Raw genomic sequence first — 18,087 nt, forward strand, 5'->3', positions numbered from 1 at the left:
GCAGAGCGCGGAGATGTTCCAATTTAAATTTAAATGTAATCACATCAGGTTCAGCTTGTTGAGAAATTTTCCCTGAATCTGAAATTTCTCCCTCAGACAAAACCTCCCTGGCCCCCACAGACTGGTGTAGGGGCCCTTCAGAACCAATATCATCAGCGTCCTCATGCTCTTCAGTATTTTCTAAAACAGAGCAGTCGCGCTTTCGCTGATAAGTGGGCATTTTGGCTAAAATGTTTTTGATAGAATTATCCATTACAGCCGTTAATTGTTGCATAGTAAGGAGTATTGGCGCGCTAGATGTACTAGGGGCCTCCTGTGTGGGCAAGACTGGTGTAGACGAAGGAGGGGATGATGCAGTACCATGCTTACTCCCCTCACTTGAGGAATCATCTTGGGCATCATTTTCTCTAAATTTTGTGTCACATAAATCACATCTATTTAAATGAGAAGGAACCTTGGCTTCCCCACATTCAGAACACAGTCTATCTGGTAGTTCAGACATGTTAAACAGGCAAAAACTTGATAACAAAGTACAAAAAACGTTTTAAAATAAACCGTTACTGTCACTTTAAATTTTAAACTGAACACACTTTATTACTGCAATTGCGAAAAAGTATGAAGGAATTGTTCAAAATTCACCAAAATTTCACCACAGTGTCTTAAAGTCTTAAAAGTATTGCACACCAAATTTGGAAGCTTTAACCCTTAAAATAACGGAACCGGAGCCGTTTTTATATTTAACCCCTTTACAGTCCCTGGTATCTGCTTTGCTGAGACCCAACCAAGCCCAAAGGGGAATACGATACCAAATGACGCCTTCAGAAAGTCTTTTCTATGTATCAGAGCTCCTCACACATGCATCTGCATGTCATGCTTCTCAAAAACAAGTGCGCAATAGAGGCGCGAAAATGAGACTCTGCCTATGATTAGGGAAAGCCCCTAGAGAAAAAGGTGTCCAATACAGTGCCTGCCGGTTATTTTACATAATTCCCAAGGTTAAAATAATTCCTCAAGGCTATGGAGTATAAAATATGTTTATATATAAATCGATTTAGCCCAGAAAATGTCTACAGTCTTAAAAAGCCCTTGTGAAGCCCTTTTTTTCTTTCTGTAATAAAAATGGCTTACCGGATCCCATAGGGAAAATGACAGCTTCCAGCATTACATCGTCTTGTTAGAATGTGTCATACCTCAAGCAGCAAAAGTCTGCTCACTGTTCCCCCAACTGAAGTTAATTCCTCTCAACAGTCCTGTGTGGAAACAGCCATCGATTTTAGTAACGGTTGCTAAAATCATTTTCCTCTTACAAACAGAAATCTTCATCTCTTTTCTGTTTCAGAGTAAATAGTACATACCAGCACTATTTTAAAATAACAAACTCTTGATTGAATAATAAAAACTACAGTTAAACACTAAAAAACTCTAAGCCATCTCCGTGGAGATGTTGCCTGTACAACGGCAAAGAGAATGACTGGGGAAGGCGGAGCCTAGGAGGGATCATGTGACCAGCTTTGCTGGGCTCTTTGCCATTTCCTGTTGGGGAAGAGAATATCCCACAAGTAAGGATGACGCCGTGGACCGGACACACCTATGTTGGAGAAATACTTACTAGTTCTGACATTTATATCCACCTCTGCTGAGTTATTAAAAAAAATGCTTATACTGTCCTTTCTAAATTAGAATCTTGCTTGAAAAATCAAAAATCATTCTATCTACAAGGGCTACGGAATTTGACAGTAATAATATTAAAAACAATAATATATTGATAATGAAAATAATATTAATTATTATTCAAGAGCAACTCCCAGGTTTGCCGATCCACCTGCATGACAAAAAGGGCTCGCTCGTCACGCACATCGAATCGGTTACTAAACCCAAATGTTTTTTTTTTTCCATGATTCAAATAGAGCATGCAATTTTAAGCAACTTTCTAATTTACTCCTATTGTCAATTTTTCTTGGTTGTCTTGCTACCTTTATTTGAAAAAGGAAGAATCTAATTTAAGGAGCCGGCCCATTTTCGGTTCTTTTAGCCATCAATGAGCAAGGGCTACCCAGATGCTGAACTAAAAATAGGCTGGCTCCTATGCTTACATTATTGCTTTTCAAATAAAACAAAATTTATGCTTACCTAATAAATGTATTTATTTCTTGACACGATGAGTCCACGGATCATCATTAATTACTGTTGGGAATATCACTTCTGCCCAGCAGGAGGCGGTAAAGAGCACCACAGCAAAGCTGTTAAATATCACCTCCCTTCCCTCCCAGTTATTCGACCGAAGTAAAGGAGCGAAAGGAAGCAACAAGGTGCAGAGGTGTCTGAAGTTTATAAAATACTAACAACCTGTCTAAATAACAGGGCGGGCCGTGGACTCATCGTGTCAAGAAATAAATACATTTATCAGGTGAGCATAAATTTTGTTTTCTTTCTAATGACACGATGAGTCCACGGATCATCATTAATTACTGTTGGGAATCAATACCCAAGCTACAGTACACAGATGATAAGGGAGGGACAAGGCAGGAAACCTAAACAGAAGGCACCACTGCTTGAAGAACCTTTCTCCCAAAAGCGGCCTCAGCCGAGGCAAAAGAGTCAAATTTATAGAAGTTTGAAAAAGTGTGAAGAGAAGACCAAGTTGCAGCCTTGCAAATCTGTTCCATAGAGGCTTCATCTTTGAATGCCCAGGAAGAGGAAAAAACCCTTGTAGAAAAAGCCGTTACTCCCTCAGGAGGCTGCTGTCCAGCAAACTCATAGGCAAAGCAAACGATACTCTTCAGCCACAAAGAAAGAGAAGCAGGCGAAGCTTTCTGTCCCTTACGTTAAACAGAAGACTGACGAAAATCCTTAGTCGCCTGTAAATAGAATTTTAGTGCACGTACCACATCCAGATTGTGTAGAAGCCGTTCCTCCTGAGAAGAAGGATTAGGACACAAGGAAGGAACAACAATCTCCCGATTAATGCTCCGATCTGGAACTACTTTAGGGAGAAACCCTAATTTAGTACATAAAGCCACCTTATCTGATAAAAAATAAGGTAAGGGAACTCATATTGTAATGCCGAGAGCTCTGACACTCTACGAGCAGAAGAATAGCAACAAGAAACAAAACTTCCCAAGATAACAACCTAATATCTAAGGAATGCCTAGGCTCCAACGGAGCCCCATAAAGAACCTTAAGAACTAAAATAAGACTCCAGGAAGGCGTAACTGGTTTGAACACAGGTCCGAGCCTGACAAAAAGATTGCACGTCTGGGATATCCCCAGACGCTTAAATAACAAAATAAAGAAGGCAGATATTTGACCCTTTAGGGAACTTGCCAATAAACCCTTCTCCAAACCTTCTTGGAGAAAAAAAAGAATTGTAGGAATCCCAACTCTACTCCAAGAGTAGCCTTTGGATTCACACCGATATAGATATCTTATGGTAAATCTTTCTAGTCACAGGTTTACGTGAATCAAGGTCTCAATGACCGAGTCCGAAATCCACACTTGGATAAATTTAAGCGTTCAATCTCCAATCAGTCAGACTCTGAGAAACTAAATTTGTATGAAGGAAGGTCCCTTGAAATAGAAGGTCCTTCCACAACTGAAGTCTCCAAGGTGGAAGAGATGTCCACCAGGTCTGCATACCAAATCCTGCGAGGCCACGCTGGTGCAATGAGGGTCACCAACGCCCTCTCCTGCTTGATTTGAGCAATGACTCAAGGAAAAAAGTGAACAAAGACAATAGGTATGCGAGACTGAAATTCCCAGGTACCGCTAGAGCGTCTCTCAGTACCATACCTCAGGAGCTTGGCAGTCTGTCGAGATGCCATGAGATCCAATTCTGGCTGACCCCATTTGAGAATCAGGCTGGAAAACACTTCCGGATGGATTTCCCACTCCCCCGGGTGAAGGGTCTGCTTGCTCAGGAAGTCCGCCACAGCAATTGTGGGTCTCTGCCCACTGAATGATCTTGGCTACCTCTATTATAGCCAAGGAACTCCTAGCTCCTCCCTGATGGTTGATGAAAACCACTGAGGCAAAATTGTCTGACTGGAACCTGAAGAACCGGGCCAAAGTTAACAGACCAGGCCAGGAGAGCATTGAAGATTGCTCTCACTTCCAGAATGTTTATGGGAAGAACACACTCCGACCGAGTCCCTGGTCTCTGAGCCTTTAGAGAGCCTCCCAGAAGGCTGGCATCTGATGTCACAATCACCCAAGAGGTTCTGCGAAAGCAGGTTCCCTGGGAAAGATGATCCAGAGACAACCACCAAAAATAGAGAATCCCTTGCCTCCTGCTCCAGCAGTAATCGCAGAGACAGATCCGCATAATCTCCGTTCCACTGCCTGCACCTTAACTGCAGAGGTCTGTGATGGAAACGGACGAACGGGATGATGTCCATTGCCGCTACCATCAGCCCGATTACCTCCATGCACTGAGCCACTGATGGCCGAGGAGTGTCAGAAAAATCTTCATTGATAAGGAATCTATTATGGTTCCAAAGAAAAACACCCTTGTATTTGGAACTAAGTAACTTGCTTCCAAATTCACCTTCCATCCATGAGACCGCAGGTAAGAAAACAACATTTCCGTGTGAGATCTTGCTTGCTGAAAGGAAGACGCCTGAACTAGAATGTTCAGATAAGGTGCCACTGCAATGCCCCGCAATCGGAGCACCGCTAGCAGGGATCCCAGGACCTTTGAGGAAATTCTGGTAACTGTGGTAAGACCAAATGGAAGAGCCACAAACTGAAAGTGTTTGACTAGAAAAGCAAACCGTAGAAACTTGTGATGGTCCCTGTGTAGGGGAACATGTAGTTGCGCATCCTTTAAATCAACTGTTGTCATAAAATGACCCTCCTGGACCAAAGGAAGAATGGAACAAATAGTTTCCATCTTGAAGGACGGCACTCTGAGGAATTTGTTTAGACTCTTGAGATCTAAAATGGGTCTGAAGGTTCCCTTTTTGGGAACCACAAACAGATTGGAATAGAACCTCAGACCTTGTTCCTGCATTGTAACAGGAACTATCACTCCCAGGTCGGAGAGATCCCGAACACAGTGTAAGAACGCCTCTCTGTGTCTGGTCTACAGATAATATTGAAAGCAGAAAACTGCCCCTGGGAGGAAAGGTCTTGACTATAGTTTGTATCCCTGGGACACGATGTCCACCGCCCAGGGATCCTCAACATCTCGTACCCAAGCCTGAACGAAAAATGAAAGACTGCCCCCCACAAGAGGGCAGACTGCTCATACTGATTTTGATGCAATAGCAGGCTTTTTGGATTGTTTTCCCATGTTCCAAGACTGATTGGGACTCCAGGAAGGCTTGGACTGCTCCTGCTTGGAGGAGGAAGTGAAAGGATTTCCATTGACATTTCGAAAGGAACGAAAATTACTCTGACATCCCTAATGATTAATTATCTTATCCTGAAGGAGAAAAGTCCCTTTCCTCCCATGATGTCAGCAATTATTTTTGTCAACCCCGGCCCAAACAAAGTCTTTTTTACTCTGTAAGGAATCGCCAAACGTTTAGACTTAGATGACACATCCGCAGACCAAGATCTGCGGGCCAGTATGGCAAAAAAACTAAATTTTAGCTCCCTGTAAATAACCTGAAGGGAAGCATCCGTGGTAAAGGAGTTGGCCAACTTAAGGGCCTTTATCCTAACATGGATTTCTTCAATGGAAGAGCCTGTTTTTAATAGATCCAGAAAAGGCATCAAATAGTATGCTGCCGCACTAGTGACAGTAGCCATACAAACCGCAGGTTGTCATTGTACACCCTGGTGTACATATCCTGTAACTTCTTACCCATAGGATCCTTAAAGAAGCAACTATCCTCTATAGGAATAGTAGTTCTCTTGGCTAGCGTGGAAATTCCACCTTGGATACCGTCTGCCAAGATTCCTTGATAGAATCTGCTATAGGAAACCTTTTAAATACAGGGGATGGAGAAAAAGGGATACCCAGTCTCTCCCATTCCTTAGCAATAATCTCGATAGCTCAATCTGGTACAGGAAAAACTTCCAACATGGAAGGTACATCAAAATACTTATGTAGCTTACTGTACCTTTTAGGATTGACAACAACCATGGTGTCGCTGTCATCCAAAGTAGCTAAAACCTCCTTGAATAACAGACGGAGGTGTTCTAGCTGAAACCTGAAGGATACAACTTCAGAATCAGTAGGAGGAATTACACTGAGTCTGAGATTTCACCTTCAGATGCTACAAAAGTATCCCCCTCCTCAGGCTTCTGGGAGGGGGCATTCAAAATAGCAACAGCAGCGTTAGCAACCTCACTTACTGAAAGTTTACCTATCCTCTTGCGCTTTCCCTGCAGCATGGGAAAAGCAGACAACGATTGGAGTTACAGAGGAAGCGCAGGGCACTGTATGAGTGGGCGATAAAATTTTTGGGCACTTGAGGAGAAAGCTGCGGTATATAGTGAAAATTGTCATTAGGCACCTAAACAGTATCTGCCTTAGACGATGTTGGCTCAGAAAAAAAAATCTATCCCTGTAATTTAAAGTTCACTCAAAACATAAGGAACAGAAGGGATAGGTGGTTCCACATAGCACCAAGACAAGCATTTTGCAAGGCCTCTTGGTCCATTCTGACTCCCAATGGAACAATTTACCACAAAAAAATACTTACATTTTAATAAAAATGTAAACACAAAAAAATGTTACTGTCACTTTAAATTTTAAAACATAACCTTTTTTATATTCTGTAGTAAGTAACTAAATAGAGTGTATGCAAGTACTATTAACACCCTGTACACCTCAGCTTAGCTTTGCTGAGGTGCCTACCTGCCCTGCTGACACCGGATAGAATCTCTCTAGTAAATGATCCGGAACTCACAAAATATCAACAACAGCGTCTGCAGTATAGTGAGCAACTGTCCGGTCCCAAAAGCGCAGATTTAAACTTTATTATGCACTTTCCAGTAAGATTGTTATCCGGTCACAGTGAATGCAGGGGAAAATGGTGCGCACCAGTAAACCGCCGCCTCAGTTAGCCCCGCCCATCGTGGGCGTATGAAAAATGAATCTCCCGGTCGGCATATTATAGATTCAAGCCGCCGGGAGAAATTAAACCATATAACATGAGCTTTTTTTCAAACAATCCTCAGCCCCAGTACCTGCGTTAACATACTGCCAGTAAAGGTTCCCCTTAACATAAAGGAGAAAAACTGTGTGTCCCTTATTGAATAAAGTGCCCACTTACCTTTTTTACCTCACTTGTGGAAAAAGGAGATAAAGACTGAGTAATCTTATTCAGGCTTTCAGAATTAGGGCAGCATAAACTACATGGGAGGCGCAGTGAGAATTATGTCCCACAAGTTCCCATTGCTCTACTGAAGAGACTGATATGGACTACGGCTACACCCTAGAACAAAGCAGCACAATCTTGACCACTAAATAATAAAATCTTGCTTGAAGAATCTTTTACTAACACCTAACTTTACCACTTCCTTGCTCTAACGTAGGCAAAGAGAATGACTGTGGTGGGAGGGAAGGGAGGTGATATTTAACAGCTTTGCTGTGGTGCTCTTTGCCGCCTCCTGCTGGGCAGGAGTGATTTTCCCAACAGTAATTAATGATGATCCGTGGACTCCGTGTCATTAGAAAGAAGGATAGCAAGAGAACGAACAAAAATTGGACAATAGGAGTAAATTAGAAAGTTGCTTAAAATTGCCTGCTCTATCTGAATCATGAAATAAAACATTTGGGTTTAGTATAGCTTTAAGCTAGTTAAAATGCTTTTTTTAAGCATTTCAAATTCTTATAAAAGGACCCTTTATTTTGTACATCATCTTAAATTGTCATTTACCAGTGTCCCGTGCATTATTTAGAAACATATATTTAATAGCAAAATCTTGCCTGGAATGTCTTTAAATTCAGAGATTTTTTGGATCCACTTTTAATGAAGGGCATTTTCTCAAAGCTTTGCTCAATCTCAGACTGTTCTTCAGGAGAAATTACAGACAGCCGTTTGTTGTAGGATCCACTTTCTGAATTCCCCATATCTGCTCAGGTGGGAAAATTCCTGCAAAAAATATACAGGAAAAAGAGTTATAACATGCTATAATAAAAGATTAATATTCTAAAGCCATTAATAGACCATAATACCAAGAGAATTGCTTTAAAATGCATTGAAGGACAAAAGCACAGTGTTAAATGAGAGGGGAAAATAAATATTACCTACAGGCATCCTGAGTTAAATATGAAATACATTTTCTGTTAAACAGTGCTCATCTTCTCTCACATCACCCAAATTGTTTTAAAATGGAATTGCCAACAAGTCTATTACATTATGAAAATCCTAAATATACTTACATAGTAAAAAGAGCTGTTACCTTTCGGCTAGATTACGAGTTTTGCGTTATTGCTCATAACGCTGCTTTTTCACTACTGCTGCTATTACGAGTCTTGCAGGTATAGACTTTTCTGGCCGTAACGCAACATAACTAACGCACCTTTCAAAAAGTCATTTTTCAATGGGACTTCCATAGCGCCGGTATACAAGTTTTGCCTGGGAGGCCAAAAAGTGAACGCAAACACTATAATAAAAATATTAACCCCTAATCTGTCGCTCCGGACATCGCCACCACTATAATAAACATATTAACCCCTAAACCCCCGCACTACCGCATCGCAAACACTAGGTAAATATTATTAACCCCTAATCTGTCGCCACTATACTAAAGTTATTAACCCCTAAACCTAACCCTAAGTCTAACCCTAACTTTAATATAATTAAAATAAATGTAAATAAAAATTACTATTACCTAACTAATTCCTATTTAAAACTAAATTCTTACCTGTAAAATAAACCCTACGCTAGCTACAATATAACTAATAGTTACATTGTAGTTAGCTTAGGGTTTATTTTTATTTCACAGCTAAGTTTGTATTTATTTTAACTAGGTAGACTAGATAGTAAATAGTTGATCAACTATTTACTAACTATCTAGTTAAAATAAATACAAATTTACCTGTAAAATAAAACCTAACCTGTTTTACACCAACACCTAACATTACACTAAAATTAAATAAATTACATTAATTAAATACAATTAACTAAATTACAAAAATAAACACTAAATTACACAAAATAAAAAAGAAATGATCAAATATTTAAACTAATTACACCTAATCTAATAGCCCTATCAAAATAAAAAAGCCCCCCCAAAAATAAAAAAAAATCCTAGCCTAAACCAAACTGCCAATAGCCCTTAAAAGGGCCTTTTGCTGGGCATTGCCCCCAAAGAAATCAGCTCTTTTACCTGAAAGAAAAAAAAAAATACAAACAACCCCCCCAACAGAAAAACCCACCACCTACACAACCAAATCCCCCAAATAAAATCCTATCTAAAAAACCTAAGCTCCCCATTGCCCTGAAAAGGACATTTGGACAGGCATTGCCCTTAAAAGGGCATTTAGCTCGTTTTCGTTGCCCAAACCCGTAATCTAAAAATAAAACCCACCCAGTGATGTGGGAGGCCAGAGGTTTAGGGTTTAATAACTTTAGTATAGTGGCGGCGGCGACGTTGGGGGCAGCAGATTAGGGGTTAATAAGTGTAATGTAGGTGGCGGCGAAGTTAGGGCCGGCAGATTAGGGGTTAATAAGTGTAATGTAGGTGTCTGTGATGTCGGGGGCGGCAGATTAGGGGTGTTTAGACTCGGGGTTTGTGCTAGGTGTAAACATAACTTTTCTTTCCCCATAGGAATCAAATGGGGCTGCTTTACAGAGCTTTACTCTCCTTTATTGCAGGTGTTAGGCTTTTTTTTAGCCGACTCTCCCCATTGATGTCTATGGGGAAATAGTGCACGAGCATGTAAAACCAGCTCAAAGCAGCGCTGGTATTTGTGTACGCTATGGAGCTCAACGCAACCATATTGCCCGCTAACGCAGGTTTTTGGAAAACCTGTAATAGCAGCGCTATTAAAGGTGAGCAGTGGAAATAACTTGCAAGTTCTTACCGAGCCGCTCATAACGCAAAACTCATAATCTGGCCGTTTGTTAGTAATTACTGAATTTCCCAGTCGATTGGTTTGTCACTTTCTGTTAAATTGGAACACAGTAGGTTCTGAAGGCTTATGAGAATGCAATTACACGTAAAACAGCCAAACTAGATTAGTTCTAAATCAATTTCAATAAAGTGTTCTCCACTGAAAATGTTGCCAGCCGGGTGGCAATGGCATTATGAAGTAGCCGGGTGAGGGCCGTAAAATACTTTAATATAAAAACATTCTGCTATCCAAAGCACAAATTAATTGCATAATTAAACGCAAATTATGTATTGATAACTAGTGTTAAAGCCTGTGTACATGGGCCAAAATGTTAAAGGAAAGAAATATACCTATCCCTCTATTCCTCTCCCTCTATACGTATCCCTCTATCCCTAATCCCTATCTCTCCTATCCATCTTTCCTTCTCCCACTATCCCTCTCCCTCTATCCCTAATCCCTCGATCTTTATTTTTCTGCAATGTAGGATCCCCCTAACCCTCCAACCTCCGTGATCCCCCCTCAAACAGCTCTATAACCCTCCCCCCTCTAACTATTGCTGACATCTTAGGTACTGGCAGCTGTCTGCCAGTACCTATAAACCCTGTAGTGTAGCTGCCCCTTTCTGTAGCAACCCCTTTTCTGTAGTGTAGCTGCTTCATCCCTCCCTTTTCCATTTCTTTGTAGCAACCCCTTTTCTGTAGTGTAGATGTCCCATCCCTCCCTGTCCCTTTTTTCTGTAGCAACCCCTTTTCTGTAGTGTAGCTGCCTCATCCCTCCCTGTCCCTTTTTTTTCTGTTGCAACCTCTTTTCTGTAGTGTAGCTGCCCCATCCCACCCTGTCCCTTTTTTCTGTAGCAACCCATTTTACTGTAGTGTAGCTGCACCCTCCCTCCCTGTCCCTTTATTTTCTGTGGCAATCCCTTTTCTGTAGTGTAGCTGCCTCATCCCTCCGTCCCTTTTTCTTTTCTGTAGCATCCCCTTTACTGTAGTGTAGCTGCCCCATCTCTCCCTGTCCCTTTTTCTGTAGCAATCCCTATTCTGTAGTGTAGCTGCCCAATCCCTTCCTGTCCCTTTTTTTCTGTAGTGTAGCTGCCCCATCCATCCCTGTCCCTTTTTTGTCTGTAGCAACCCCTTTTCTGTAGTGCAGCTGCCCCATCCCTCCCTGTCCCTTTTTTTCTGTAGCAACCCCTTTTCTATAGTGTAGCTGCCCCATCCCTCCGTCCCTTTGTTTTCCTGTAGTGTATCCGCCCCATCCCTCCCTGTCCCTTTTTTTTCCTGTAGGGTAGCTGCCCCATCCCCTCCCTGTCCCTTTTTTTCCCCTGTAGCGTAGCCTTTTCTGTAGTGTAGCTGCCCCATCCCTCCCTGTACATGGACCATTTTCTGCAGCGGTCCCACCGGCCATGCTCCCGCCACGCCCACTCCCCCCACCATTCTCACGGCAGACAGAAATGCACTACTAATCAGGTGCCAGGTGTGTTTGTCTAAGGCCAGGTGTGTTTGTCCTTTTGCAGTCTCTACTGCGCATGACAGCTTCGGACAAACACACTTGGCCTTTTATAATATAGGATTTGTGCAATAAACATTAAAAAAAAAAAAAAAATGTAATATCAGCTCATTTTAACGTTGGCTAAAATTTTAGCCGGGTGGTGCACCCATTAAAAATGCTATAATAAGCATCTTTTCAAATGTGTGAATTCTAAATTTATCTCTTAACATGCCAGAAGTGTCTGTTGTGAAAAAGTATCCATAATTATAATGACAACCTGTGAATAAATCTGAAGAGTGACTGGAGTAAACAAGTTACTGTTAACGAAAATGATAAGCCTGTGAATTTAAAGAGACAGTAGACGCCCTGAGATTTTAATATAAAATACAACATTGGAATATATTTTCATTATTTTTTTTGCCTCCTTTTCTTGCAATTTAGCTCTGAAAATTGTGGCTTTTTTAATTCTCAGACCAGGAAAAGCACCTTATAGATATTTAAAAGCAAATCATGCTACATATTCCCCCCCCCCCCCTTTACTGGCTTTAAATGCAAAACAATTCCTTTTATACTAACAATATATTACCATGGCTAGCCTTCTTGTCAGACACAAGCCTGATTTGGCTCCTCCAAATAAGGCACTCTCAGGGTTATGTGAATTGTACCTGGGCAGGCAGTATTATTTTATTAAATAGCCCTATGAGCAATCAGGGCTGCAGTCTTATCCCCATATTATTCTTTATACCTTCATATTATAGCCTATAATTATAAACTGCCTGAAGTTTGTAGTTTAGGAACAGTGGTAGAACTTCCAGGGTCCCAAATATTGCAGGTGCAACGGTAACTGCTGGAGAAGCCCAGGACGTAAGGAGGACCCAGGATGGGATAAGGTGAAAGTGCTAACATTCAGCACAAATATATAACACCCAGCACAAATGGGTTTAATCTGATATTTGTGCAGTCGCATTAACACTGCACTTTCCAGCCCGGGTGTGTGAGAGCAGTCAGTGCTGCTATAGGGATGTCATTGCTATATTATTGCAGTCTCCTGTCAGCCTCCTTCAGTCACATTGCTGTGAAGGTGACATCCCAGGCTGTCCTACCTCTGCACCCACTGTCTGAGCCAGAGCTGAACCTATGACTGGAGCTCCTGCCAAATTAGCCAAAGACAGGGCACTGGCCAATAGCTTTTGTACCAATGAGAAGGCTCTGAAATACCTCAACCAGGACTATAAGGCTTTGATGAATGAGTGCCTCTTCAAAGACGAATACTTACCTGCCATCCACTTCAGCCTGGGATTTAATGAGATGGGACCTAACTACTCCAAAAACGAACAGAAGTACACACTGTCATCATCTTAAACTTATTATCAGGCTTCAGTTTTAACCCCTTAAAGGATTACTTTTTAAGCTAAACAACTAACATATTAAAGTTAATAAACATTAATTAAAACCTACTGACCTATATTTTCTCCAAAACTAAGTTTCATAACGTTCTAAAAGTTATATCTTTTATTCGCTGATGATGTCACGTTATCCTGCCCACTATTTTCAGCACTGCGTGTTCAAAATACTTAAACCAATAACTTTGTGTTTAAAGCGCCATTTTGAAACCTAGGTATTGTAAGCGGATTGGTACAGAGCAAAGGATACAGACGGAGTGGGTTTGGAAAACAATTAAATTTGCAGACAAGATTTCTGATATACGGTAGAGATATGTTAATGAAATGCTATTGATAAAAAGCGTATTTGGGGTAGTTAGTTAGTAACAGGCATAGAAAATATTTACTTACAGTGGCCCTTTAAAGGGACAGTAAACTTACAAAATAATGGTATATAATTCTGCACATAGTGTAGAATTATATAACATTATCTTAGCGACAGCTTCCCAAATCAAAAGCATTTCCAGATTTTTTATTTCAAAGTTGGACTCCGCTCCAGGCTCTACTGAGCTGGTCTTGTTTTTCAAAAGCGCTTCTCGGGCACGCTGTCTAGTCACAGCTCGCCTGATCGCGCCATTGTGGTGAATGTAGCTCACTACCAGACAAGAGCAGCGAGCCCGCGAAGCGCTTTTGAAAAACAAGACCCACTCAGTAGAGTCTGGAGCGGAGTCCAACTTTGGAATAAAAAATCTGGAAATGCTTTTGATTTTAAAGCTGCCACTATGTGCAGAAGTATATAACATTATTTTGTAAGTTTACTGTCCCTTTAAGGATTGCTGATTGGTGTCTTAATGTAGCCACAAGTCTGCAAGCACTACACAGGTGCTGAACCAAAAATGGTTCAGCACCTAAGCTTACATTCAAATAAAGATAGAAAGAGAACAAAGAAAAATTGATAATAGGAGTAAATTAGAAAGTTGCTTAAAACTGCATGATCTATCTGAATCACAAAAGTTTAATTTTGACTAGACTATTCTTTTAATGCACCCGTTTGAGAGTTAATTGCGCTAAAAGTAACATTTTTGCGTTCGTATTACAAGCTGAAAGTAAAACTGTTTTCGCTTTTGAGGTAACTCGATGCACACAAAAATCTGAAGTTAGAATATTGATTGCATGTTCACTAAGTCAAAAGTGTGGAAAAAAAAACAAACACCCCACTCTCGCGCAAACATGATTGCATATTCTCATTTGCACTAAACCAACATGAAAATATTAATATTTCACATTCTAATGTTCTACACATAGCAGAATATGTTCTATTTATTCATAAATAAATATTTCTACATATATCGGATGGTATTTTGGTAATTATATATATATATATTATATATTTATATTTATATATACGTTTAGCAAAGATGTGCACTCTCACTTATATGCAACAACCAGGGTGCTAGTGAAATTAGATACAAAATCAGAAACAGACCTTGCACTCGCTGGATTTTTTTTTTTTTTTTTTTAAAAGAAAGCTTTATTGAGTGAACATATATAGAACATTACAGTCGGTTCAGTATGTATGCACATGACATGAGATAACAAGTCAAAGATGTTACTACATATTCCAGCTTAACATGTTCTGCATTAACAATTTGTTTGTTCACTGTTAGATATATCCTACACAATTAACATCTTGTCTAAGCATATGTTGATTCAGTCAAAAATTTTCAATGTAAGGGCATTCGCTTGAATTTAAGATATTAGTGGTTCAGTTTTATACTCATCTATTACACCAAGTGTCAATCAGATAAGCATCTTTCTTTCAGTGTTCCATTACCACAGTTTATCTCAGTAAGCTAGCTTAAGGGGGGAGAAGAAGGAGAAAGAGAAGAATAAATTGTGAAGCCAAGAAGGAGAAAAAAAAAAAAAAACAACAACTTTGGGAGCTTCATGACTCAGATATGCTGTTGTTAATACCTAGACCTCTTCAGCAGGCGACCTGACCCTACACAGTTTTGCCTTCCCAAATTAGCGTCATGTACTCGTGGGTCTCCATCTTCCCAGCTTTCAAGTAATGAAATTTCTCAAGTCCTAGCAGATCCCACACCCCAGCCCTCCACTCTCTCAGACTTGGTATGTGCAATGATTTCCAATGTTTCGGGATGAGACCTTTCGCACAATTTAGCATCAGGAGGAACAGGTGGCGTTTCGCCTCCATTGCAATTTTAGGCATGTCATGATATATAAGATAGTTTGGATTAGGTGGCAATATGATGTTTAAAAGTCTACTGCTCTCACGGAGCACAACCTCCCAAAAGGGCTGTATCAGTGGGCAATGCCACCATATGTGTAGCAGTGTACCCTCCATTCCACAGCCCCTCCAGCACTCCCCATTTGTATGTGGGTATATTTTCCTCAATCTCTGCGGTGTCAAATACCACCTGCTCAGGAATTTGTAATGCATTTCTTGGAGCCTTGCCGAGACCGAGGCCTTTTTTGCTTTACTAAATATAGTCAGCCAGGATTTTGCATCTATCTCCAAATTGAGCTCTCTTTGCCAAGCAGCTGCATAGGAAGGGACCGCCACTCCACTCCCCTCCAATAATAATCGATAGAGGAGTGAGACTAGATGTTGTGGGGTGTTTGCCGCAGTGCAAAGCGTCTCAAATGTCGTTCTCTGTCTAGTAAAAGAATCCCTATCCCGGGAATTGTTGAAATAATGAGTCAACTGTGCTACTCGAAACCAAGAAGAGAACAGATCTCTATTCCACTCCATCAGACCTTCACACGTTTTAAGCTTACCCTGACTAGTGGTATTATATATAGCTGCCTCTGCTAGTGTGTAAGAGGAACCCAAGATATGTCTCTTGTTTTCCAGCCCATTTTCAGGATTTTCTCGTACTGGAGTAACCGGCGAGGCAGAGGTAGAAAGATGACTCTCCACTCTGACTAGCCTATCCCAACATGCAAAGACATCTTCCATCAAAGGGTAACGGGAGATACAACTGGGGCGGTGTTCAGGTTTCATCCAGGCGAGTGCTCCAACATTACCCCTACCAAGGATTTCCCTGTCAAGTCCAATCCACGCCTTATGTACTGAGTTTTGGCTCCACTCAACAATGCGTTGAAGGCTTATTGCTTTACAATATTCCCTCAGAAGCGGAACACCAGCTCCGCCTCTGTCTCTGGGAAGATACATTGTTTTTTTGCTGACTCTGGGTCTCATTCCATTCCAAATATAGGACTCAATCTCTGATTGAATCTGTTGCACTATGTGTCCAGCTGCTGATAAAGGAATGGTTTGCATAACATAGAGCACTCTAGGCAAAATATTCATTTTTGCAACATGGATTCTTCCCATCCATGAGATGGTCTTATTTTTCCATGTTACAAGATCTCTTGTGATGTCATCTCTAATGCGTTTGTAGTTCAGATCTGCCATTTCTTTTACCGAGGGGGTTAGCATAATGCCTAAATACTTTATGTGCTTCAAGGCTATTTTGAGGGGGCAGTGATGTCTCTGATTTTCGAACGTGGCTGGAGGTATGGTAACATTCAATATCTCGGACTTAGAAGGGTTGAGCAAAAAGTCTGAGACTCGTCCAAAGGCTGCAAATTCCTCCAACGAGGCCTGCAGCGAGGAAGCACTATCTGCAAGTGTTAGCAGGACATCGTCCGCATACATTGCTAGTTTATGTTCCATTCCCCCCACCACAATGCCCTGTATGACAGGATTGGCCCGTATTTTGCTTGCAACAACTTCCATGACTATCGCAAAGAGCAGGGGCGACAGAGGACACCCCTGCCTGGTTCCATTGGATATTAGAAAGGCTCTTGAAAACATGCCATTAACTCGGACCTTTGCATTGGGATTGGAATATAATGAGAATACATAACTAATAAAGCGTGGCCCAAATCCCATTTTTATCAAGGTGTGGCGCATGAAAGACCAGTTGACACGGTCAAACGCCTTCTCCGCATCCGTCGATACCAGCATCAACGGAGCGGAGTTGGCCTGGGCAAAAGATATTAATTGGATCACCTTGAGCGTATTATCCCGCGCCTCTCTTGCCGGGATAAAGCCTGCTTGGTCGGTTGAGACCAATTGGGGTAGATATTTTTTAAGTCGATTGGCTATGACCTTAGCTAGTATCTTAACATCAGAATTAAGTAGCGAGATCGGTCTATAGCTGCTCGGCTGATTCCCCGGCTTGTCTGGCTTGTGGATGACCGATATGAAGGCCTCAAGCATCGAGCTCGGCAACGTGGGGTCCTCTGATAACTTATTGAACATGCGTACCATATGGGGTACTAGAATGTCTATAAAAGATTTATAATAACGAGTGCCAATCCCATCAGGGCCTGGGCTTTTACCACTCGGCAGATCTTTTACAGCCCGAAGTATCTCCTCAGCCGTAAAGGGAGAATCCAAATGATCCGCCTCTGCTGTAGACAGTTGTGGCAGCTCAACACTCGCTAGATAATCTAGGATTGCTTGTTCAGAGTTCTGTCTGTTGCGATCCTCTTCCTGCTCCCCGGTCGTGCGGTGTAGGTTGTAAAGGGATTCATAAAATCTCCCAAATGTGTTTGCAATGGATTGTCCATCTCTATGGATTTCTCCACTGCTGTTTGTCATCTCAAACACGTATGAGCTCAATCTCCTACGTGCTAAGGCTCTGGCTAGCAGCTTTCCGGCCTTATTACCTTGTTCAAAAAACTGCTGCCTCATCCTCAGTGCCTTCCTCTGCTGCTCTTCCTGGAGATGGCGCAGCAAGGCGGATCTGGCAACCTCCAGTTCCTCCTGTACTGCTTTGTCGGCTGGTGAGTCCTTATGCGCCAACTCCTTTTGAGCAACCTGCGACAGAAGCCTCTCGTACATGTCTCTTCTATTTTTACGCAGAATTGCGGTGTGCCTAATCAATATTCCCCTGAGGACACACTTGTGTGCCTCCCAGATTGTGGAATCACTCAAGGCTTCTGTTGTGTTTAGCCGAAAGTATTCCTCCAAATTTTTGTGTATTTCTTGTTTTAAGGGTTGGTGATCCAGGAGGAATTCATCCATTCTCCAAACAAAGGGAGTCACTGGAATGTTTGGCCAATCAATGGTGCATCTGACCGGGGCGTGATCAGACCAGGTGATTGTGTTGATGCTACTGCCTGTGGTGATAGTGAGACCCGCAGAGTCTGTAAACAAGTAATCTATCCTCGTGT

General features: G+C 41.6%; 1 protein-coding gene across 1 annotated transcript in view; it reads right to left on the reverse strand.

Moving 5' to 3' along the window:
* MEAK7 (MTOR associated protein, eak-7 homolog) overlaps positions 1–18,087 on the reverse strand; it is a 133,559-nt gene that overhangs the window by 104,265 nt on the left and 11,207 nt on the right. The window contains exon 2 of the mRNA XM_053700845.1: positions 7,880–8,045. Coding sequence (XP_053556820.1) covers positions 7,880–8,023 — 144 coding nt within the window. The 5' untranslated portion in view covers positions 8,024–8,045. The remainder of the gene's footprint in view (positions 1–7,879; positions 8,046–18,087) is intronic.

The sequence above is a fragment of the Bombina bombina genome, chromosome 1, assembly GCF_027579735.1.
Source record: "Bombina bombina isolate aBomBom1 chromosome 1, aBomBom1.pri, whole genome shotgun sequence".
NCBI lineage: Eukaryota > Metazoa > Chordata > Amphibia > Anura > Bombinatoridae > Bombina > Bombina bombina.